The sequence below is a fragment of the Rhinolophus sinicus genome, chromosome 14 (assembly GCF_057876585.1).
Source record: "Rhinolophus sinicus isolate RSI-liver-muscle chromosome 14, RSI-T2T, whole genome shotgun sequence".
NCBI lineage: Eukaryota > Metazoa > Chordata > Mammalia > Chiroptera > Rhinolophidae > Rhinolophus > Rhinolophus sinicus.
The window spans coordinates 154,136,793-154,161,626 of record NC_142514.1 but is presented as its reverse complement, the minus strand read 5'-3'; the positions used below and the strand labels follow the sequence as shown (position 1 = coordinate 154,161,626).

The 24,834-nt window shown below is 43.6% G+C and overlaps 2 protein-coding genes across 2 annotated transcripts; both read left to right on the top strand.

Moving 5' to 3' along the window:
- The first annotated feature begins 1,060 nt into the window (after positions 1 to 1,060).
- LOC109436404 (mas-related G protein-coupled receptor member X2-like) lies at positions 1,061 to 3,235 on the top strand. Its single transcript, XM_019714944.3, has one exon. It carries the CDS (start codon positions 1,236 to 1,238, stop codon positions 2,187 to 2,189), a length of 954 nt encoding a protein of 317 aa, XP_019570503.3. The 5' UTR covers positions 1,061 to 1,235; the 3' UTR covers positions 2,190 to 3,235.
- Positions 3,236 to 16,169: 12,934 nt separating this feature from the next.
- LOC148755879 (mas-related G protein-coupled receptor member X2-like) lies at positions 16,170 to 17,144 on the top strand. The gene has a single exon (XM_088789961.1). It carries the CDS (start codon positions 16,170 to 16,172, stop codon positions 17,142 to 17,144), a length of 975 nt encoding a protein of 324 aa, XP_088646087.1.
- Positions 17,145 to 24,834: the final 7,690 nt, after the last annotated feature.

Below are 24,834 nucleotides of genomic sequence, written 5' to 3'. Positions count from 1 at the left end.
CAAACAGGGGCATTTCCTTAGGTAGAGTAACACCACTACTGCCAATTCATAACCTCACAGGAGAGAGCCATGAAGTTAAAAACCCCAAATCACTCTCCTCCTGCTCTCCAGTCACCTACTAGTGTCTCCCGTTCACTGAGAGCAACCAGGAGCCAGAGGGAAAGGGAGCCCATTGATGGGGCAGAGAAATATCTTTGCAGAACAGAGACGAGCGTAGAGAAGATAAAAATGAGATTTGACGACAAAGGGGAAAAAAACTCATGTTTCCTTCTAACCTTATCACAGTTGGTTTTCCTAGGACTTTCTATCCATGTGATTGGATCAATTTCCCATTGTATCTCCTCAGTTTGTTTGTTTCACTCTTTGCACCTCTCTATTTGGTGTCACTTTTATGGGAAAATCTCTCACTATCATCATAGATTCTTTGAGAATGGAATGTAGTTGGGTTTTGTTTTGTTTTTAAGATGAAAGTACACTCTTGTTTATAAGTATCTTTTGTGTAAGATTCTGGTTTCTCTAGAAAGAAATCCATTGTAAGAGTGACTTAAACTGTGCCCCACACACAGAGCTATGCACGGAGACACACTAATGGACAGGAAAAAGTACTTCCTGTCCTCACTGAGCTGACACACTGGGCCATTAGAGGCCTGGCAACACTCACACCTCTCATAACAAGCGGTGCCATTCCTTCATGACACTAAATCATGTTCTCCTTTCTGGTAAAGGAACACTGAGAAACTGAGGTAGCCCTGAGGTCACCCCTGGGGTTTCCAGCATCCTCCCCTCAAAGGAAATCTCAGCCTCAGGGCAGAAGGAATGCTGAGCTCAGTCCTGTTGTCATCCACATATGCTGTCCAGACTTCTCTTCTCTTGCCTCCAGGAGACATGTCATGACCAAGGAGTATGAGGAGAGGTGTTTGGACCATAGAATATTCCCGTCTGTACAGGGTTCATGTTGCAGTAGACAGATCCCAGGCTTTAGACTCAGAGAGAACTGGGTTTGAATCCAGTTTCCAGGACAACAAGGCTGTGTGGCCATCAGGAAGTACCTAATCTCTGCAAGCCTGCATTTCCCTCCTCTGTAACACAGGACAGTAATTCTCCTGCATCAGGGTGGCCGTGAGAGTCAGATCATACAGCAGGTGCTCAAGTCTTGTTTCTTTTCTACTAGCACCAGTGGAGGGTTCCTGAGCACGAATGCAACGGTCACAGCCTGGGGGACTACAGTTACGCCAATGAATGGAAGTGACGAGACTATTACTCAAGCAGTCAGGATGGGGGAACTGATCCCCGCCTTGCTTACGGCCATCATAGCCATGGTGGGGCTGGCAGGAAACACGGTTGTACTGTGGCTCCTGGGCTTCCGCATGCAGAGGACCGCCTTCTCTGTCTACATCCTCAACCTGGCGGGAGCCGACTTCCTCTTCCTCTGCTGCCAGATTACAGCTTCCCTGTATATACTCATGGACTACTTCCCTTCCATCCCCTATTCCATTGTCCGCTATTTCGTCCCTGTGTTCATCTCTGCCTACATCGCCAGCTTGAGCTTTCTCAGCGCCATTAGCACCGAGCGCTGCCTGTCTGTCCTGTGGCCCATCTGGTACCGCTGCCATCGCCCCAGACACACGTCGGCTGTCGTGTGTGCCCTGCTCTGGGCCCTGTCCCTGCTGCTGAGCATCCTGGAAAGGACCTACTGTGGCTTCCTGTTTATTGGTTTAGATCAGTTCTGGTGTAAAGTATTAGATCTCAACACTGCTGGGTGGCTGGTTTTCTTATGTGTGCTTCTCGCAGGGTCCAGCCTGGCCCTGGTGACCAGACTGCTGTGTGGCTCCCAGCAGGTGCAGCCAACCAGGCTGTATGTGACCGTCCTGCTCACAGTGCTGGTCTTCCTCCTCTGTGGCCTGCCCTGGGGCATCTACATGTACCTCATGTACTGGATTGAGCGTGATTCAAATGTATTCTCCAATCTTTTTACCCCGGTTGCACATGTCCTGACCTGTGTCAACAGCTGCGCCAACCCCATCATTTACTTCTTCGTTGGCTCTTTCAGGCAGCGATGGAGGAAGGGAAGGCAGACCCTGAAGCTGGTTCTCCAGAGGGCTCTGCAGGACACTCCAGAGGGGGATGAACATGGAGGACGTCCTCCTCGGGAAACCCTAGAGATGTCGGGGAGCACTCTGGGGTCCTGATTCAGAGTCTTGCTTTGTTATGACACATGGGGTTTGGAGAACCAACTTTGTTCCTATCCGTTGGGGAGGTTCTTAAGTCTCTCAACCTCTGGGCCTCTGAATTAGAACAGTTAACAGAATTATCCTGCTGATGAGGATTAAGTGAGACTGAGCCCTACACACTGGGTGCAGGGTCTCATGACTGCCTTACCCAGGACACTCACTCCACAAACACCCTTGGGAGCTTTGCCAATGCTGGGGTCCAGGACTCTTCCCACTTTTGAATAATCCACCTCCAGCAGAGGCTAAGAGCAACACAGGAAAAGTCTAAATTTCTCTGATTACCGCACTTGTTAGAAACTACAAGTACCTTACATTCTTGACAAGATTTTTAGTTATTTTCCTACAATCTGTCTCGAATAAATTAAAAGGAATGAAATGTAATCTATTGCCCAAGACCAATCTTCTTTGGTTTTGTCAGGCCTTACAATATCTGCATAATAAGTACAGTAATAAATATTGTTGACTCAATGATGTAATACATTAATAATTGATGACTTTTCAAGTCTTCTCTGCTCAATCCATGTTTGCTAGATTTGAGACACCATCTTTAAGTAAATTGCTTTCACCATTTTCAACCTTTGCAAGGATGACGTTAAATTTTATAACCAGATAAATTAATGTCAAAGCACAATTTAGATTTCAGGTAGGTTGTCTTCCACTGTTTCCTTTCCCGTGCCCTCCAGTTGCCGGTTCGACTCCCGCAAGGGATGGTGGGCTGTGCCCCTTGCAACTAACACAGGCAGCTGAACCTGGAGCTGAGCTGCGCCCTCCACAACTAAGATTGAAAGGACAGCAACTTGACTTGCAAAAGGCCTGGAAGTATACACTGTTCACCAACAAAGCCCTGTTCCCTTTCCCCAAAAATCTGAAAAAAAAAACCCAACCAAATAATTTCTTATGTGTGCACACGTGCTATCTCTTCATTGACTTAAGTATTCTTTAATGTCATTCTAATTTTTTAAAACTTTCTGTACATAGGGTTCTAAATGTTTCTGGTATGTGTATTGATAATTTCATTTTTGATATTATAAATGGATCTCTTTTAAAGTTATGTTTTAAATATTTTTCTACAAATATGTCAAATGTAATTAACATTGTAATAATAATAAAAATAACTTCCGTATTCATCTATTAACTATTTAATGTATATAACTACATTATCTCTCTTTGGGTTAGTGTATGCCTGCTGATTCTTCTTCTGTTCCTTTACTTTTAATTTCTTTGTTTTAAATTAATGTCTCACAAATAATATATAGCTGTATCTCAACAGATTGCATTCAAGGCCTAAGAGAGCCAGTGAGGAAGTATGGGGGGACGGGCACTGCTATGCACACGGGACAGAAGATCCCAAAACAAGGTAGCTCCAGTTCTCACTAGAATAAATATCCATCCACCATCTGAGGAACGTAACCATGCTGAGGGGTGGGACACAGACAGTAAAATGAGGACAGGGAAACATGACCATAGAGAGCTGGCCAGGCAGCCATCGGTGGGAGCTCTGCTGTACCCCAATGACAAGGCTAAGGCTGGACATGGACACACACACACACACACACACACACACACACTCACACACACTGTAGACACACATGCATCGTGAGCTCTGGCTCTGGGGGCGCAGAAGCAAGGAGCTGTGCAGATGTCAGCTGCCCCCTCTGAAGAGAACCACCAGCACAGATAGTCATACAACAGCCAATGATTTCTGGGGTGAGTGAGTGGGTCACCAGAACTGGAAGACGACAGAGAGGCAGCACTTGTTGCTGATAGCCGGCAGGATGCTCAGGGTGGGAGTGTAGAGGAAGGTGGCATGGATGATATGAGGCACCGTGAGAGCAGTTTCCATGAGGGAGCTCATGGTTAATAGGAGAAGATAATACAGGGAAAGGGGATGCTGTCAGTGGAGGACAGAGACGGAGGAGCCCACTTCATTTGCAACCTGACAACAGAAGGCAATGAGCTGAGTCAGCAAAATGCACGCTCTAGACCCCAGAGAAGTCATCGGAAAGGGCCCTCATTATAAGCTCAGAATGGTCAGGTAGCCAGAGTCAGGGACCTTCTACTGGTCTTGGACATCCCTGAGAACACAAAAGATGTGGAAATATACCAGAATGTTCTTGTACCCTTCTTCACATAGTATATATACTATTTATAAACATGAGACTTACTAACACCCTTTGTTCATAAACCCCTGCTCCTACCGGTGACTCTGACTCAAGTCCAAGCACTTGGTCCTCCAGTCAGCAGGGCTGCTGGACCTACTCTCCCCGACCCTTTTCCCGTTTGCCCTCAGGCTCTTCCTACCAAAGTATCAGATGCCCACCGCCTTCACTCCTGCGTGCACAGCTTCCCTACTGACCCTGGGACATGGAAGGTGCTCAGTAGTTTGTTAACTTCGATCAGCTTGATACACCCCCTGGAACTGAGAGCAATTTTGGGGAAGTGCCTGACACCAGGTGCAGCACAAACTCTCAGAGATTTTTAAAGCCCGGCCCTTCCTGCTTTTCCCAGTGTCCTCACACATTTCTGAGTTCCCCAGACTAAGCTATTAGGAAAAGAATTGGGGCCTTCATGAGAACTGGCAGAGACTACCCTCTCAAACTGTTGAAAGTGGTGCGAAGCTCTAGGACTGAGGGCAGAGAGAGACAGGAGTGGCGTAAAAACAAGGACACAAAGAAGAACAGCAGAAATAGAGCCATGCAGAGATAAAGAGAAAGGGGACAAAGAGCAAAAACTACACAGAGACACAGAAAGGTAGATACACAAACAGGCAGATGACAGCACAGAGAGAAGCCCACCTGGTGGAGAATGGTATAGGCAGGGAGCCGTCACCGTGACAGTGAGAGCAAGAAACTTCTTGTCATGCATCCACTAATGGCCCTCAAAGCAGCAGTTTGACAGCTTCAGTCAATTCCTTCAGTATTGACCAACCCATGGCCTGGTCCTAATGCCTCCAGTGGTCAGCCTCAGACAGTGCCTCAGCATCCCTTAGAAAACACGTTTCCTTTTCCAAAAAAGGTGACATTATCAGTGCAGTTCCCCCCCCAGCAAAATCACCCAATGGTGAAGGAGTCAAAGACAGGGGTTTTAGGACAGAGGGGGCAATGCCGCACACTAGGGATGCGCCTAAAGTAATGCTCCCAGCAGACAGTTTCTAATAATTGAACACAATCACATCAAACAAGAAACAGACACCAGAGTATCACTCAGTTACACCAGGCCTGCTAACTAAGCACACACGTATCTCCAGGATGTAACTGTCACAGGTACTGTGGTTTTGTTTGTGAGGTTCACTCCTTATCCCCAGTGCCTAAAACAGTGCCTGGTACAAAGCAGACATTCAATAAATATTTGTTGAATGAATTTATGTAATGTTTGGTGGAAAAAGAAATTCCAACTAGGAAAACTAGAGTATTGGTTTCCCCAAATATTTCATTCCGAGAATCTCCCCAGGCCTATATTTCATGTTCCCTGACAGCAAATCAGAATGGCTGACTGTGGGGACAGAGCCCCAGAAAGCAGTTTCCAGGCTCTCGGCCTCACATAGAAAGCTGCTGGCTCAGGTAGTAAATGGCCATCAGCTGTGGCTAGTTGGCCGTCAGCTGTAACCAGTGAGCCATTGGCCACTAATATAACTGCTGTGGCTACACTAGCAGAAAAATGGGCGCTAAAAGAAGATGGTGGCTGAGCTGGCAAGTGCGGATTGCAGTTAGGATGGCGGGTTGCGGACAGTGTGGATCCAGCCGCCAGTGAGAATACAGTAGTTTGACTCCCCTACCTATGTCTCCGTGAGTGTTCCTTTTTGGCCTCACCGTGTCCTGTGATCTTATGTGGGAACGGGAGCAGAGACCCCACAGGCCTCCCTGCATGACACTGACAGATGGGAGGACACAGAATGAACGAGCAAATAGAGAGGAAGGACCAGGTAGAGAAAGAAGCTGGCTCTCCCCAATCAGATCAACCTGGCTGCAGGCTTGCCTCATCACACAGCTGTTAGGAACCCTGGAACTCCTGTCTAGATGGTTCCCTGACTTTCTGAAAAACCTAGACCTAGTCTGAGGAAGATCAGTTTGACCTAAAAGGCAAAGGAATGGAAAGAAAGGAATTAAATTAGCCTTTACCTTCCTTCTCCTCTGCTCGAGTAGAAAGTCAGCTCAGAGGTCCTTCCTGGAGCTCCCGACTCTGAAATAAACTTCTGGTCCTCTAGCTCAAGAGAGCCCTGTAGAAGATGTTATCTGTCTCATCAGGAGTCTAAGAAGCTGTGTGATTTCCTCAGCAAGGACTGCAGGCAGCCATAACTCAGTGAGAGGGGGCACAGAGCTCTCACAAGGGAGTTCCTGCTTCCTGCCCTGCTCAGCTAGCCGCGGCTCGGCTCTTCTTCTCTCCCTGAGGCCTGTGCCTGTTCTTCCCTCCCTTCAGCCAGTTCAGACTAACCTTGATCCATTTCCTCCACCCCCATGGCTGGGCCTTCCTACGTCCACCTCATTCTGATCACGTTTCATAAGTCAATCATCATTCTGATCACCTGGCCAAGAAGGGACAAGAGATTGTGAATGACACCCACTCCACAAAGTGTTTTCATAGAAAGGATTCTACAACCCAGTGATTTTTCTGTCCCCACCCTAAACCCCAGCATATTCTCCTTCCACTTTCTCTGACTCCAGTGTGATTCTCTCTGTCACACTGGCCTGCTCCCTCCATCCCCCAATATACCACTTATCAAATTGTACAGGAAGTGAGAAACCAATCTAAGGCAACTACAGATGAGTTTGCTTTTCCACAAGGGCTGTGTTTATTACATGTTGGGTAAATTTTAAAGTGAAATTTATCCTATCAAATATTCTTTGTCTTCATTTTGTTTTGCTTTTTTATTGACAGACATTTCTCACTGTTAAGCTTTAGAAGTTCTCTTCCCAGAATGACTTCCCAACCCACACCTCTCCAAGTCATCTATTAAATCATTACTCCACTCATGCTTGCAGACACGCATGCATGCACGTAAAAGGAAGGGAAACTTTGCTGAGCATTGGGTCCGCCACTGTCCCAGGCACTGGGACTCAATGTCATGTTCATCATTGTCAAAGAACTCACAGTGCAAAGGCAGAGTAATATGTCCTCGGATTTTTACAGTGCTATGTGACAAATGCTTTCTTATGGACACATTTGTGACTGTGCGAACGAAGGAGATACCCAAATTAAATTAGTTCAGTAGAAATGGGACATTAATGGGTCAAATAATTGAGTCTGCAAAAGAAGCTAGCTTCAGACAGAGTAAGATCCAGAGGTAAGTCTGCTTGGCTTTCAGCTGCTGGTGTGGCCACATGGAGTGGAATGAAAAGCCCAGACACAGGGATAAGGAAAAACCCTATTAAAATAAACATACATGCAAGGTCATGCAGTAAACTCAGCTACACATGCAAAAGCATACACACACATGCACACACACACACACACACACACACACACACACATACACATGCACTCTACATATAAAACTGTTCTTTATAGGGACTTTCTAAATGAAGCTGCCCTATATTCTCAACTCTCATGGCAAGAACACATAACACAAACTTTTGGGCAATGCAGAGGGACCTAGATTGATGAGTGTATCACAGTGATGAAAATGGAGTGTCTGGGAACCATGAAGGACCTGATCAATGAGAGTCACCCTGGGAACAAGGTGGCCTCAGAGAAAGCCCTCCTTGAGGTCTCCACTCTCTTTGGTACAAAACAGACCCAAGGCGAGGGGAGGGGTCCTAAGGTAGAGACGCCTCACCAGGCACCAGAGATTTCTCAGTCTTAAATTCATCACAGAGAAAGGCATCTCATGTTGCACATGAGAAACTGAGGTTAAACAGTTTACACAATTAATAATTATCAATTGAAAATATACTGCTTATTATGAAACACCATAAAAACTTGGGAAATCGGTGTGCATATACCAAAGGATTCATGCGGTTGTTTCCATGTAGAAGTATAACTAGAGATTTATACTTTCATCTATTTTGATATATTCTCCTCTAGGCAGCCTCAGAGACTTTTCGAAAGCACAGAGCTGATGAAGTCACTTACTTGATTAAATTCCTTATGTGGATCCCCTTTGCTCTCAGAAGGAGATTCGTATTTCCTCTTATGGCTACAAGTCATACATGATCTAGAAAGGATAGACTATAATACAGTTTTAGGAGAACCCCAAGGTGAGTGCCCCATGAGAAGTTGGGACATCAAAAGACTAAACCTTTAGTGTATTTCTCAATAATGATAAGTCAAACCACCAAGAAACTGCTTGATCATGCTTGGCTCTCAGTGAAAAAAAATTCTCTCTTGAGAATTTGTACTCACAAGTAAGTATCACACTATGGTCCCAATTCACAAAACCTGTGGTCTCTAAAACTTCAAATGCTACAAGAGGTTTCTAGGAACATCCTGATACATGAAAGTTATGATGGTAAGTTGCCCCAGTTATTTAGCAAAAGGAAACACGCGTCTTCTCTGTAGGAACTCAGCCATAATTTAGGCCTCAAGAATTTCCACAGATGAATTCCAAGGAAAGTGGGAAGCCCACAATAAAAAAACCACAAACACACAAATAACCAAGGTAGCATAGAGTGATAAAGGAAACAATAGAGTGTAAATTCCGATATACATATTGGACGGATCAGGTAATTATAATATTGTCATGCTTAATAGTGTTAAAGACACATAAGAGAGAATTGGCAATGTGAGCCAGCATTAACAGACAAAAATATGACCCAGGAAATTGAAAACCAAAATCTCAGGGAAGACTTCTGGAAATTAATAAAATAAAAATTGGAATTTAAAATTTAGTGGATGCAGATTTTCTCTTTGGGAGACAACCAAGATAGCGCAGTAGGTACACGCTGTGTTTACCTTCTCTCACAAACACATCAATATTACAACTAATCCACAAAACACCATTATTGAGACTCACCTAAAATCAAGCTGAACTGAAGCCTTTCAACTGAGGACCTGCAGAAGCCACCTCGAAACTGGCAGGAGGGTCAGAGATCCTTAACAGGCTGGTCCTGCACCCAAGTGTGACCATTAAAGGTCTATTTCAGCTGTGAGGGTCCTCCCCATAACCTCTAGAAGGGTGAGAGATGCCAGCCCCACCCCAGCCCATGCTTCCAGTGCCAGGGAGAGAAGTCCCCATAATTTCTGGCTGTGAAAACCAGCAGAGATTGTGAGTAAGTGAGATTGAGTGCAGCTGCCCTCGCAGGCGGGCCTATTAAAGGGATTCCGCTCTGATGTACCCACCAAGGGAATCACTCGCTGAGCGTCAGCGCTGGGGCAGCAGCTGCAAAAGCAGCAGGGACAAATGGGGGGGAATAGAGTTGTCTGGCTTGGGACGGGGGCCGGAGAGGTGGATTTCTCTGGGATGGGGGAGCTGGCAGAGGCCAAGGTTTTTTTTGTTGAGCCCTCCCCCTTCCCTGGGTGCATTCCCTGGGTGAAGGCGGCCTCCATATCTTATCTAAATCTGAGCAGTTAGTTTGCCATGCCTTGGCAATTTGAAACCTGGCCCACCCAACCCTTGGGCATTAATACAGGACCCAGTCTTACTTTAATATAAGACCTTGTCTTATATAATATAATATAAGAGTGAGCCTTATATTAATTTTTGATACAAAAGACACATTGGAGCTGATGTTCTGGCTAGGTGTTCTTTTTGGGGAAACACAGTAGCTGTGGAAAATAAAAAGGAAAGTTTAAAGGTATGGAAAATAGAAAAGAAAACTCTACCATGTGATGGATTAGACTTGTAGAAAACAATAATAATAAGCATCACATAAGAGCTAATAACTATACACTACTTAGTATGTGTCCCTGTTCTGAACTATTATAGAATGAACTCATTGATCTTCACAACACACCTCTAAAGTAGGCAATAATATCATCGTCTTCCTACATACGAAGAAACAGAAACAGAGGAGTTGCCACCGGTGCCTCAGGCCACGTAGAGATGTGAAGCAGCCTGGCTCCAGTTTGTTTTCTTAACCACTATGGAATGTTTGAAGAGATAATAGCAGAAAATTGTCCAGAAATATTAAATTACATAATTCTGAAATCCGGAAAACTCCCTCAAAACTAAATATGATATGAAAAAGAGAGCCACTAGGCAAATAACGGTGAAAGTGTATCACAGCAGAGAGAACAGAAAGCTCTTAGAAAGCACAGAGACGGATCATTGCAACTGAATGGCAACCTCACTAATGGCCAACTCACAACAGTGACAATTGCAGCCAAATACAGTGAATCTTCAATGTGCTGGAGGAAAGGAAATGGCCTCCTACAAAGCTATGTCTGAAAAGATCCTCTTTAGAAAATGAGGGGAAACTATGAAATTTTCAGGCAGAGAAAACCTGGAGCACTTTCACCACCCACAGACTTTCACAAAAGGCACACCTGAAGAGTGTGATGTGAGGAATACAAGATATGACATGAGAAATGGGGAGGTGAGCAGAACACTGTTGCTTATGGGGATACTCTTGAACAAACACTGACTACTGAAAACAATAGCTGTTTTATTTCTTGGGGGAAAAGAGAATCAAAATTAAATTCTGGAACAGAGTAGGTTGAGAGGAAGAGGCTGAAGCTCTCTAAGGTCTCGGTGTGGTTCATTGGGACGGCAAACTCCTGGGACGGTTGTGCGGTTTGTCCACTGCACCAAACACTGTCCTAGGCAGAGGAGGGGAGAGGGGCTGAAATACAATGTGCTGGTTAACGCTGTGTCCAGGTGCTGTGACTACTGGGAAGGAAGGGACACATTACATCTTCACCTAAAAACAAGAGCAGGTTTCAGGTTTTCCTCAGCTCAGAAAGGGCACCTTGTCCTAATCTGCATAAAGGTGATAGAAGTGGACTCCTTTTCAGGTTAAAACACTGATTGCCTTTAGACTTTACATAAGTATGTTAAATATCTACGTTTATTGCCTGGAACACAGACGTAGAGATTAACATTTCCAGACAAGACAGGAGAAAAAACATCTTCTATAAAGTCAGTGATTTCTGAGTGGAACACAAGTACTTTAAATTCTGCTCCAATTTTCCCATGAAATCTTATTTCATTTAAAATGGGAAATTGAAATAACAATAATAATAGTAAATTTTAAAAAATAAAATTAAAAGGCATATGTAGAGACATGTTTCTGGTACAAGGAAGACTTTAATGCCAGCTGACCAATCCCTCAGGTCGGGCAGTGTCTCCTACCAGTGCAGGTCTGTGTGAAGAGCCTCATGTGAGCAGCTGCCCTTTATGGGCAAAGTTTTGCTTGGGACACCAAGTACACGACGGTGCCACTCTCCTCGTGCACTCCCCGACACAGGGAATTAGGTGTTTGTATATTTGGAAATCTGAAGGTGAACATATTCAGTGCAGTTTCAATTACCCTTTCTCACCTGAGTATGTTTTAGCAATTTTTGTGATGTTTAAGATACATGGGTTATCTAGGAACTGAGTTGGTTATTTTCCTATTAGGTTGCTAGGGCTCTTCCTAAGTAATGTGTAGGAAATACGTAAATATTTACTTATAAATAACAAATACATTAAAAATTTTATGTCAATATAAATTAGGATTTTGTCCAAAGATGCATTGTAAGTAGTTTTTCCACTTCCTTGTTTGACTTTCTAATGTTGCCCTTTTTCCATGGAGAATAAAATATTTTTATTATAATTTTTTAACAATATTTTTATTTAAGGCTTGAGTATTAGGTCAAGGTTAGGCACAACTTCCATAAACTTACAAAATAACTCATGCCCCTTTTTTTCTCTAATTCTGTATGATTTTCTTACACATAATAATAATCCATTTTATATTTAACAGGATGTAAGATCTGAGGTATGATCCCTGATAGGTTTTACGCCATTTTACAAATGGTCCAACAACACTTATTAAATAGTCCATCTCCACACCTCCCATCTGAACTGGCCCCTTCATCATAGACTGAAATCCATATGCCCTGTGTTTGATTCCTGAGACTTCCTGCCTGCTGTTTTATGTTAGCAAAACATTGTTATATTTCCGAGGCTTCAGGGTAGTTTCTAAAATCTACTAAGGCTAGTTAATCCTCATGGTTTCCTGTTATCTCCAGAATAAGTTGAGGTTACGTTTTATTATGCTTTCTAACTTCTTTTTTTTTTTTTTCATATACAGAAAGCTATTGTTTTCTGTAGAGCAATTTAGTACCCAGCCATCTTTCTGAACTGTCAGCTGATTCTCTGGGTTTTCTGGGTGGATAATCATACCACCTGCCAATCTCTCCTACACCCACTCTTTCAATCTTCCAGCCTCACCATCCACTGGAAGCACACCTGTCACGATCAGCAATGACTCTATATTGCGTATCCCAAGGTCAAATATTAGACCTCATCTCACTCAGTGCCTCACGGAGGACTGAGACTATTGCTCACTCCCATCTGCTAGAATGGGTTTCTCAGCTCAGTCTTAGGATACTGTGCTCTCCTCGTTTACCCCTCCTTCGGGAGCTCCTTCTTACGACTGTGTTGGCTGGGTCCTCTCTTCTTCCAGGGGTCTGGAGGGTGGAGGCCCTAATGCTGAGTCTCCAAACCCTTCTCCATCAACACTCGCTCCCAGGGTGAGCTCACCCACCTCCTCTGGAAAGCCCGAGCGTAGTCCTGTGCGTTATTCATCACTGCATCTTCCCTGCCTGGAACAGTGCCTGGCACAGCACAGGCACACAGCAGTGCAGGGTCAATGCAGAAATGAGTGAATGAGTTTTCTGACTGTTTTAATTGCTTCATAGTTACATTTTTAAAGGAAATGACAAGTAACTGAACTTGGCTGGAGCTTGGGCACATGAAAGGAAGTCATAGGAACTAAAGCCGCAAATACTGTTTGTCCCTAAATCATCTACAATAATCCAGCTAACAAATATCATGAGTAGAAAGAGAAAGGGAACAGATAGTGTGTGCAGAGTGTTCAATTTCTTATCCTTTATGAGGGAACTAATAAATCTGTTGTTCACATTGATAAATCAAAACTTGAAATATAGTGTGATCATGCAAAGCTATAAAATAACTGCTAAAAAAGCTAAAAATGGAAACTGTAAATATCGGTTGCGATTGGGGAATAACATGAAAAGACTTTGCATTTTACTTTATAAACTTTGGTGTCTCTGCAATAAAACGAATGTGCATACCTTACTGAGTAAATGTGAGTAAATATGAGTAAATGTGAATAAATGTAGAAAGCTCAGGTGAGCCAGGCCATGGAGGGCCCTGAACGTGAAGCAAAGTATTCTTTAGCTGTGGAACCTCACATAGCCTGGTGGGTGGGCTTCCTGCACAGGCTCACAGTGGGCAGCGAAAGGCTCAAGAACAGACATTTCTCATGGTGACGGGTCAGATGGGGAAGGATGGGAGAGGCAAAGACAAGTGGTTGGAGTCAGGGCCCATGAGAAAAGTCTCCTGAGGTCCTTGTCTCACAAATCTCCAGAATCTCAATGGCCAGTGTCCCCTGTGCAGGAAATCACAGGGTCTGTCCAACATCTTGATAAGCCTCTCTTAGTCAATAGGGTTCACTTTTGCTCCTGCCAGCATCTCCTACTCAGAAAATAGAAAGCACTCTCTGCTGTTTGTCTCCTCCAGGAGACTCTTCCTTTTCTACTCACCACCCTCAATGAGAAGATGGAGCTAAGGTAAGAGTTCGCTCACAACTGTCTTCTCTCAAAAGCAATGTTGTTTTCTCCCTCTTAGTCCACATGCTGTGATTTCATCTTGGGGAGGGGCAGGCAGGGGCCATGGGCACCCATCAGTGAGAGTCAGCACACGTGAGGCTCCCGCAGGAAAGCTGTGGGCTGGGAGCTTAGACTGTGGGAGGGCCACACGGGGCCAACCAGGTTCTGTCTGCTTCTGTTGTAGCTCCCTAGTTCTCGCTCTCTCTCCAAACATTCAAATGTGCAACTATGCAGAGCAATGTTTTGCTAATTTTAATTTAGAGAGCAGGATGGCAAGTAGACATTGCTTTCCAAGGCTAACTTGTTGTTAATAACCTCACTTTCACACACTAGCATTCTGTTCAATGAGGTTTTTGTTTGTTAGTTTTATCCTTGTACCTGGATTGTCCCAGCAGAAACTAATGGGGACATTGTAGAAAGTTCAGTAAAGAAACTGTGTGCAAAGGTGCAGGCAGGGCGAAGGGAAATCTGTGAAGGATGCAGAGGACGCCCAAAGACAAGTTATAAAAGGGAGGTGTTACCATTCTGTGTCCTGATAGGGAAAGGAAAAGAGAAGTTACCAGAACTCAGAGAGAGCAGTGGGTATAGCTGTAGTTGTCACTTTGACAGTAAGAAAGGCCACCAGACACAGGCTATGTCCTTAGGTAGAGTAATAAAGCCACTGCTGACTCACAGCCTGGCAGCAGAGGGCCAGGAAGTTAAAAACCCTAAATCACCCTCCTTCTGCTCTAAGTTACCTACCAGTGTGTCCTTTAAGCTGAAAGCAACCAGGTGCCAGAGTAAAAGGGAGTCCGTCCATGAGACAGAGATGTCTCCTCCCCAGACACAGAGGAGAGCAGAGTAAATGGAAATAAGATTCAATATCATAGGAGAATATCCACGTCTTCTTATAGCCTCTTCACATATACTTTTTCTGGTACCAACCCTCAATATGATTGGAAAATTTTCTCATTGTATCTCATTTGTTTGTTTGTTTGTTTGTTTGTTTCACTGTTTGGTTGTCCTTCCCTATCTAGGGTTAGTTTTTTGGAATAATGTCTCACTAGCATCATAAGTGCCTGTGAATACAATGTAGAGTTTTTCTTAAATCTGGGGTTCACAGGTATTTAAAAATATTTTAAGTTTATGATTTTGGATGCTATACAGAGAAAACTATTATAAAAGTTCTTTCACCACGGAGATAGGAAAGACAGTTTGGGGAATATAATCAATAATGTTGTAAAGATTATGTAGGGTGTCCATTGGACACTTTTTTTTATTACACAGACACTTCATGGACGGTGTAATGACTAACCACTGCCTAGTACAAATGATGCTGAAGCCAAATAACAATGGATGTCAACTGTAAATATATATATATATATATATATATATATATATATATATATATATATATTCATATTCATAGGATGTGGAGTACAGCAAAGGGAATAGAGTCGATGGAATTGTAACAGCTTATATACATGGCAGAGGGACAGTAAATTGGGGAAGGTAGGGTATCATTTTCTGAAGGGTGTAAATGTCTAATGATTACATTGTTTTTAACCTGAAACTATTTTTTTTTAATAAATAGTTCCTTAAAGTGTGTTCCACACACAGAGCTAGACTGGGGCACACCAATGTATGGGAAAGGTGTACTTCCTGTCATGATAAAGCTTACACACTGGGCCATTTCTAACCCTAGAGTCCTGGCCAACTCACACCTCTAATAGAAGAGGCCACAATCTCTTCATGACCCTAAATCATGATCTCCTTTCTGGTGGATGGACACTCTCTATCACTTAGGTAGCCCATTGATCAAGCCTTGGGGTTCCAACTTCCTGCCCTCAAAGGAAATCAAGTCCCAGGGCAGATGGAATGCTGAGTTCAGTCCTGTTGTCATTCACGAAACCTGCCCAGACTTCACTTCTCTTCCCTCCCAGAGACATGTCATGGCTGTGGAGTATGAGGAGAGGTGTTTGGACCACAGATTATTCCAATGTCTGTACAGGGTCCGAGTCTCAGTAGAGAGACACCCAGAGAGAACTGGGTTTAAATCCAGTTTCCAGGCCGCCAAGACTGTGTGGCCTTCAGGAAGTACCTTAATCTCTGCAAGCCTGTGTTTCCCTCCTCTGTAACACAGGGACAGTAATTCTCCTGCAGCAGGGTGGCCGTGAGAGTCAGATCATACAGCAGGTGCTCAGGTCTTGTTTCTGTTCTAGTGGCACCAGCGGAGGGTTCCTGAGCATGAATGCACCGGTCACAGCTTCGGGGATATCACTAACTCCAATCAGTGGAAGTGACCAGGCCACTCCTCAAAACGTCACGATGGGGACAATGATCTCAGTCTTGCTGATGGTCATCATAGCCCCAGTGGGGCTGGCAGGAAACGCGGTTGTGCTGTGGCTCCTGGGCTTCCGCATGCGGAGGAACAGCTTCTCTGTCTACATCCTCAACCTGGCGGGAGCCGACTTCCTCTTCCTCTGCTGCCAGATTATGTATTCCCTGCAGACACTCACCCAATACTTCAATTCCGACCCCATTTCCATCCCCAGCTTTTTCATGACTGTGTTCGGCTTTGCCTACGTGGCAGGCCTGAGCTTTCTCAGCACCATTAGCACTGAGCGCTGCCTGTCTGTCCTGTGGCCCATCTGGTACCGCTGCCATCGCCCCAGACACATGTCAGCTGTCATTTGTGCCCTGCTCTGGGCCCTGTCCCTGCTGCTGAGCATCCTGAGTGGGAGATACTGTGGTCTCCTGGTTAGGGATTATTCTCAGGCGTGGTGTCCAGTATTAGATCTCATCACTGCTGGGTGGCTGATTTTCTTATGTGTGCTTCTCTCAGGGTCCAGCCTGGCCCTGGTGACCAGACTGCTGTGTGGTTCCCAGCGAGTGCAGCCGACCAGGCTGTATGTGACTGTCCTGCTCACAGTGCTGGTCTTCCTCCTCTGCGGCCTGCCCTGGGGCATCCACTGGTTCCTCAAATACTGGATTAAGAGTATTTTCTATGGGTTCACAAATCATTTTCTCCTGGTTGCAGTTGTCCTGACCTGTGTGAACAGCTGCGCCAACCCCATCATTTACTTCTTCGTTGGCTCCTTCAGGCAGCGATGGAGGAAGAGAAGGCAGACCCTGAAGCTGGTTCTCCAGAGGGCTCTGCAGGACACTCCGGAGGGGGATGAACATGGAAGACGTCCTCCTCAGGAAACTCTGGAGATGTAAGGCAGGATTCTGGCGTTGTGATTCAGTCTTGCTTTGTTGAGACACATGGGGTTTAGAGAACCAACTTTGTCCCTATCAGGTTGGGAGGTTTCTTAAGTCTCTCAGCCGATGGGCCTCTGAATTAGAACAGTTAACATAATAATCCTGCTGATGAGGATTAAGTGAGACTGTGCCTGTTAAGCACACATTGAGTGCAGGGTCTCAGGACTGCCTTACCCAGGACGCTCACTCCACTTCCTTAGGAGCTTTGCCAACACTGGGGTCCAGGACTCTTCCCACTTTTGAAGAATCCCACCTTCAGCAGGAGCTAAACACAGTGCACGAAAGACCAAATTTCTTTGATCACCGAATTGATAGAAACTAAAAGAACATTACATTCGACCAGCTTCTGTGGTCACTCTCCTGCAATCTGTCACTATAAATTAGAGAAGGAAAGTTCAGTCCAGCCCAAAGAGCAATGTTCTTTGTTTTTGGCAGGCCTCAGAAAAGCTCCCTATCATAATAACTGTTGATTGAATAAATGAATTAATGAAGGATACATGATGATTTTCAAGTCCAGTCTGAATTAAATCTCCACTTGCCAGATATTAGCCATCGTCTTAAAGTTTATGGCTTTCACCATTTTCAACCTCTGCAAGCATGAAGTTGTTTTATAACCAGATAAATCAATGTCAAGCACATTTAATGTTTCAGGTAGGTTATCTTTGGTATTTTTTTTTCAAGTGCCCTCCAGTAGAATCCCACGTGCATCCTATCTTTCCAACCCTTTGCCTCTGCCCTGATTGTCCTTTTCTGGAGACTCTCTAATCCTTCACATCTGTTGTCACGGAGCAGCCTACCCATCTGTCTCCTCGTACCTACCCCTAAAGAAAGGAGAGTCTGTGAGACGGATCCTTTCAGGGACTTTGCTTCACCTTTGTGCTTACACCTTATGTCTCCCTGTCTGGCCCCAAAGGATGGCTGGATAGCCAATGATGGGTAAGATTCCCCACGGGGGGAACAACCTAAGCCAGGTGCAGCCACGTGGGGACCACTGGGAGAACTCACGGGGTCCATAGAGGTGGGCACATACCCCTACCTTCCCCGGGCTAAGGAGAGCTTCTGCCTTGTGGCTATATTCCTTCCCACAACCTGCTTGGGAAGAGATTCAATGATGTGATAACATCAGTTCTCCATCTATTCATATCAGTAAGTGTCAACATAAAGGGTTTGTCCCTTGGGGAGGTACATCCTTAGACTTACGGTTCCACTGCTTGCAGGCAAGGGTGATTAGTTTGAATCAGTTTCCAATTACAATGTATGAAATTCACAGACCGCGGAGAAAACAGTGTTACTTCCTTGCGTGTACATCAATAAAAGCCACAAAGTGGCGCAATTCGGGGCTCTCAGTCTTTTGAGGCTGTGAGACCCTTGACCCCATTTCGTAAATCTCTTGACTTCTGTTTTTCTTAATCCTGCGCCGCCCTTTCTCATTCTCTCACTGCCCGTGTTGCGCTGTACGCGACACACGTCAGGTTTCCAATGGGTCTTACTGCACTCTATGGCTTCCGAGGACAGCTTCTATTTCTTTCTTTTTTTTTTTTAATTTAATTTTTAAATTTATTGGGGTGACAATTGTTAGTAAAATTACATAGATTTCAGGTGTACAATTTTGTATTAGATCATCTATAAATCCCATTGTGTTTCACCACCCAGAGTCAGTTCTCCTTCCATCACCATATATTTGATCCCCCTTACCCTCATCTCCCACCCCCGACACCCCCTCACCCTCTGGTAACCACTAAACTATTGTCTGTGTCTATGAGTTTCTGTTTCTCATTTGTTTGTCTTGTTCTTTTGTTGTTTTTGGTTTATATACCACATATCAGTGAAATCACATGGTTCTCTGCTTTTTCTGTCTGACTTATTTCGCTCAGCATTTCACTCTCAAGATCCATCCATGTTGTCACAAATGTTCCTATATCATCTTTTCTTACCACCGAATAGTATTCCATCGTGTATATATACTACAACTTCTTTATCCATTCATCTATCGAAGGACATTTTGGTTGTTTCCATGTCTTGGCCACCGTAAACAAAGCTGCAATGAACATTGGAGCACACGTGTCTTTATCTCTAAATGTTTTCAGATTTTTTGGGTACATAGCCAGGAGAGGGATTGCTGGGTCATATGGCAATTCTATTCGTAATTTTTTGAGGAACCTCCACACTGCCTTCCATAGTGGCTGCACCAATCTGCATTCCCACCAACAGTGTATGAGGGTTCCTTTTTCTCCACAGCCTCTCCAACACTTGTCACTATTTGTCTTGTTGATGATAGCCATTCTGACTGGGGTGAGGTAATATCTCATTGTGGTTTTTATTTGCATTTCTCTGATGATTAGTGATGTTGAGCATTTTTTCATATGTCTATTTGCCATTTGTATGTCCTCTTTGGAGAAATGTCTCTTCAGGTCCTCTGCCCATTTTTCAATTGGGTTGTTTGTTTTTTTGTTGTTGAGTTGCATGAGTTCCTTGTATATTCTGGATATTAGCCCCTTATCAGAGGCACTATTTGCCAAAATTTTCTCCCATTCAGTTGGTGGCCTCTTTATTTTGTCAGTGGTTTCTTTTGCTGTGCAGAAGCTTTTAAGTTTGATGTAGTCCCATTCGTTTATTTTAGCTTTTACTTCCATTGCCTTTGGAGTCAAATTCATAAAATGCTCTTTGAACCCAAGGTCCATAAGTTTAGTAGCTATGTTTTCTTCTATGCAGTTTATTGTGTCATGTCTTATGCTTAAGTCTTTGATCCATTTTGAATTAACTTTGGTACATGGTGACAAATAGCAGTCCAGTTTCATTCTTTTGCACGTGGGACAACTTCTATTTCAAATATGCCTTTCATGCAAAGACCTCTCAACACTTATTAATCTTATTTCGGAAAAAAATTTTAAGTTACATATTCTCTAAACAAGTATATTGAGTTTCAATGTTGGCCTTTTAACATCTTTAATACAAGTGCAATTAAGACAGAGTGTTGAACAGATCCTCACTTCAACGAGTTTGGGCCGTGATACACTCACGTGACGCAAACCCCAGTCAACACACATCCTATTTTCAGCACCTCTGAAAGTTCTCTCCTGTCCCTCCCTGTCATTCCTCCTGCCACAGAGGCAACTTTTATTCCTACTTCTGCCACCAAAGATTTGTTTTCCCTGAACTTTCACTTTATGTATTTAGGATCATAAAATGTACTTTTTTCTTCTTACCTCCTTTCACTAAGCACAATAATTGTGAAATTTACCCATGTCGTTACATTGCATGTATCAGTAGTTTGTCCCTGGTATGAAGCTGAGTGCTCTTTACACCACAGCTTATTTTCACATTGATAGGTATATGAGTAGCATTCCAAACTATTGTGAATAAAGAGGTTATAAACATTCTTATTCAACTTTTTTTAGACATATGTTTTCATTTTCCTTGGATAAATGAGCTGAAGTGAAATTGGTGGGTCATACAAAGACATATGCTGAATTCTGTGAGAATCCGCCAAACTCTCTTTCTACTGTGATTGTCCTATTGCACATTCTCACCAGCAACTATGCAACTTTCAGTGGCTCCACAGGCTCCTGAAACACAGTATTCCCAGTCTTTTGGATTTTACTCATTCCAATCAGTGTAAAATTGGTATCTCCTTGTGTTTAATTTGAATTTTCCAACAGACTTATGAAGTGGAGCATCATTTCATGTGCTTACTTTCTACTTCTACTTTTGATTTCGAAGTGTGTGTTTAAGTTTTGCCCATTTTATTGCGTTTCTCTTTTTCATCATTTATTTGTAGGAGTTTTTGTATATGGAGAATGAGTTATTTGTTACTTGTGTATTGTAAATATTCATCCTGTCAGTGGTTTGCCCATTCATTTTAATAGAATTTTATGTTTTAGAACAGTTATAGATTTAAAGAGAAATTGCACAGAAAGTAGAGAAATTACACTTCCTCTCCCCCATATCCACTCTCCCACAGTTTCTCCTATTACTAACATCTTCTACTCATGTGGCACGTTTATTAAAATTTGATGTACCTATGTGGATGCATTATCATAAACTTAAGTCCATAGTTTACATTAGCATTTACTCTTTATGTTGTATACTTCAATGCATTTGACAAATGCTGAATATCTTGCATCTATCATTATAGAGTTGTATAGAATAGTTTCTCTGCCCTCCAAAATGAATTGACTACATCTGTGTAGATTTTTCTTATTTTTTTTTTCTTTTTCTTTCTTTCTGTCCTTTTCTTTTTTTTTCTTTTTTCTTTTTTTTGCATATTCTGCTTTGTGTTTTCTGAGCTACTTGGATATATTGGTTGGTGCATGTCAGTAACTTAGAAAATTTCCAATATTATTACTTCAGCTGTTTCTTCTCTTTCTTTCTTCCTCTTCTGACATTCCCATTACATGTATGTTACACCTTTTATAATCATCTCACAGTTTTTTAACATTCTGCTCCTGTTCTTTTCAGTATTCTTTTCTCTTTTCTTTTCATCAGGAAGTTTCTGTTAATATATCTTATGGCGCACTGATTCGACAAAGGCCATATCCAGTCTACTGGTGAGCTCAACACAAGCATTCTTAAGTTCTGCCAACATTTTTTATTTCTAGCTTTACCTCTTTCTTAGAGTTTCCTTCTTTCTGCTTATGTTGTCCATATGCTCTTGCATGTTGTCCACATTTTTTATTGGAATTCTTAGCATATTAATCACAGTTATATAAATCACAGTCTGATCATTCCAAATTCTCGGCCATATACTAAATACTTTACATCTTCTATGGGAAGTCACTTGATCCAGTAATTAATAGTGAAAAATTAAAGAACATAACATAAGCTTATTATTCAATCCTATAATCATAACTATTAAAAGAATCTAAAAGAAAAATTGAAACAAGTTATTGCTCCTGGAGAGTAGGATTCAGGAAGACTTTGACCATTTCTTTGTTACACATATATATCAATTGGAAAGAAAATGTAAACTTTTATGTGTTACTACCATGATAAGGAAAAAGGGTGGAAGAGGAGGCAGGCCTAAGATGGCAGCGTATGAAGGCCCTGAATTTTCCTCTTGTGAGGGCCACAGTGAATATACTGCTTCATATAGAGCAGTTCCTCCTAGAGAAGTGAGGGCTGATTGAACAGCCTCTGCACAACAAATGATAGAGGGACCACATAGAGAAGATCGAAGAGACAGAGACATGGTAAAGACGGAAACTCCATACCAAACATGAAGACCTGCCGTAGTGGGGATTTCAAAGTGGGGCCCATGTGAAATTGCTAGCCTAGGGCACATTGAAAATATCACTGTACAGGACACTGAGACTATATGTGAAGGAACTCCATTAACTAACCCTAAAGAGCCTGCTAAATGGGTGGGGAACTGCTGGAATGCTCCAGGATCTAAGACACCAAAGAGCACCATCATTTATGTTCCCATTCACCTGGATAAAGTGACTGAGTTCTCAGTCCAAACACTCTGGCCAACCAGTGCGACCACCCCCAACATGCCCCAGGCCCCTGGCCCACACTGCCTCCAGCTCCAGTCAGCCATGCTGACAAGACTGTGCCAGAGCCACCACACCAGAACATCTGTGCCTGTGCCAACTCTATTTCAAATTCTGCCCCAACATAACACACCTGAAGCCACCTTGTCCCACACCCACTACAGCACCAGCCAGGCGCCCCACCTGCTGCCCTGCCAGGGTGGTCTCACACCTTAATTCACCTCATCCCATATCCACTCCAGCTTCAGCTAACCATCCCACCAGGGCCTCCCCAGAGCCACATCCCCTGTGGCACCTCAGCCCCCCGCCCCTCAGCCCACCTCCAGCTGGCCCACAAAAGCCATAGGCACACACAACTCTACATAAGGCATGTTTCTATACAAAGCCTCTCTTTGAAGACCAGGAGAGGCAGCTGCTTCATAGAAACAAACACTGAAATTCATACAAAATGAGAAGACGGAGGAATGTGCTCCAAATGAAAAGAAAAAGAAAAACAAAACGAAACCTCTGGAAAAAAATTCTAATGAAACAAAGATAAGTAATATACCTGACAAATAATTCAAAGTAATGTGCATAAAAATAATCACCAGAATGACATCCTAAAAATGGCGTCCTGAGGGGAGCCTCTTGAAATCTCCCCTGGAATTTACAACAAATCGAACAACTACAACTCCACAAAGGACTCCCTGTGCAGAAGAGAGACAAGACTAAAGAGGCGCACTACTGAAATCATCTAAATGTGGGCAAATTGAGTGAGCGAGGATGGAGGGAAGAGAGTAGTGCAGAGACAGGGCCCACCGGCGCAGGACGCAGACCTAATTCAGTGCTCCAAGCTCGCTGCATCCCGGAACTACTGCACTGTGGGAGAGGGAAGAACTCAGATTGCTAGGGCTCCGTTTATGGCCCACAGGGCTGAGGGGACAGCATATAACAAGGCTGAACCCAACGCTCTCGGCAGAGATCTCAGAGCAAAGGCTGAGGGAGAAGGCTGAAAACAGTGGCTTAAGCCCTCACTGCCACAGAGACTGGAACAATTAGGCACTGAGCCTAGCCCCCTACTCCTTCCCTTCCCAGAGCTCGCCCCACCCCCACGTGCCCAGTGCTAGAAGCGGAACAGTACCAGTGTCAGATCACAAGAACAGATGTCTGTAGTTCTGAGAACTGTGGTCCACAGACATGGACTCATGGCCCAACTAGTTCCTGCAAAGAGGAGGGAGCTGTGGAAGCAGGACTGGCTGTGGTGGTAGTCGTCGCTGTTGCTCTGGGCCACCTATCACAACCCACCCCACCCCTGTCCCCACCTATCTCTGTGAATCCCTACAGGAGTAAACCAAGCTGCTGAAACACATGGGCTCTGAATCTCGTGCAAGTAGAGCTTTGGAACTTCAAAAGCTCTCTGCATCCCCACACGGAGATGGTGCCGTGTGACCCAGGTGACCTGTTCACAGAGGAGAAGCCCATCTTCCAGGGAATCCCCCCATTGTTTGAGAAGCCAAATAGTGCAGAGAAAACATAACACTACAGTGCAAGAGAAAATAAAAGGCTGTAGTCAGAAAGAAAATAAAACATTCTACCAACGCCTACTGGAAAACAAAAGAAAAACCTCTTCCTATCAACCTGTTTCAGAACCCACTCCTGTAGATGTCTAGGAAGAGAAATAATTCATCATTAATTGCCACGAATAACCAAGGTGACAAGACAGCTCAAGAAGAAAATGAAAAGTCTCCAGAAAATGAACTTAAAGACATGGAAACATGTGACTTAAATAACAGAGAATTCAAGATTGCAGTTCTTAAAAACTCAACGAGATGCAGGAAAATACAGACAAGAAGTTTAATAACTCAGAGACATAATCAAAGAACAAAATGAACATTTTACTAAAGAGATTGAAATTTTAAACAAGAACCAAATAGAATTTCTGGAGATTAAGAACTCAATTGAAGAAATGAAGAAGGAAGTAGCCAGCTTATGTAGTAGAGTTGACCGGAGGGAGGAAGGAATCAGTAACATCAAAGATAGATATCTGGAAATGACACGGATAGAAGAAAAAAGAGACTTGAGACTTAAAAATAAAATGAAAGAACTCTACAAGAACTGTCTGACTCCATCAGAAAGACCAATATAAGAATAACGGGCATACCAGAAGGAGAAGAAAG

What these genes read in the sequence shown, in the direction of transcription:
- LOC109436404 (XM_019714944.3), top strand. Translation starts at nt 1,236, where the DNA reads ATGAATGGAAGTGACGAGACTATTACTCAAGCAGTCAGGATGGGGGAA.
- LOC148755879 (XM_088789961.1), top strand. Translation starts at nt 16,170, where the DNA reads ATGAATGCACCGGTCACAGCTTCGGGGATATCACTAACTCCAATCAGT.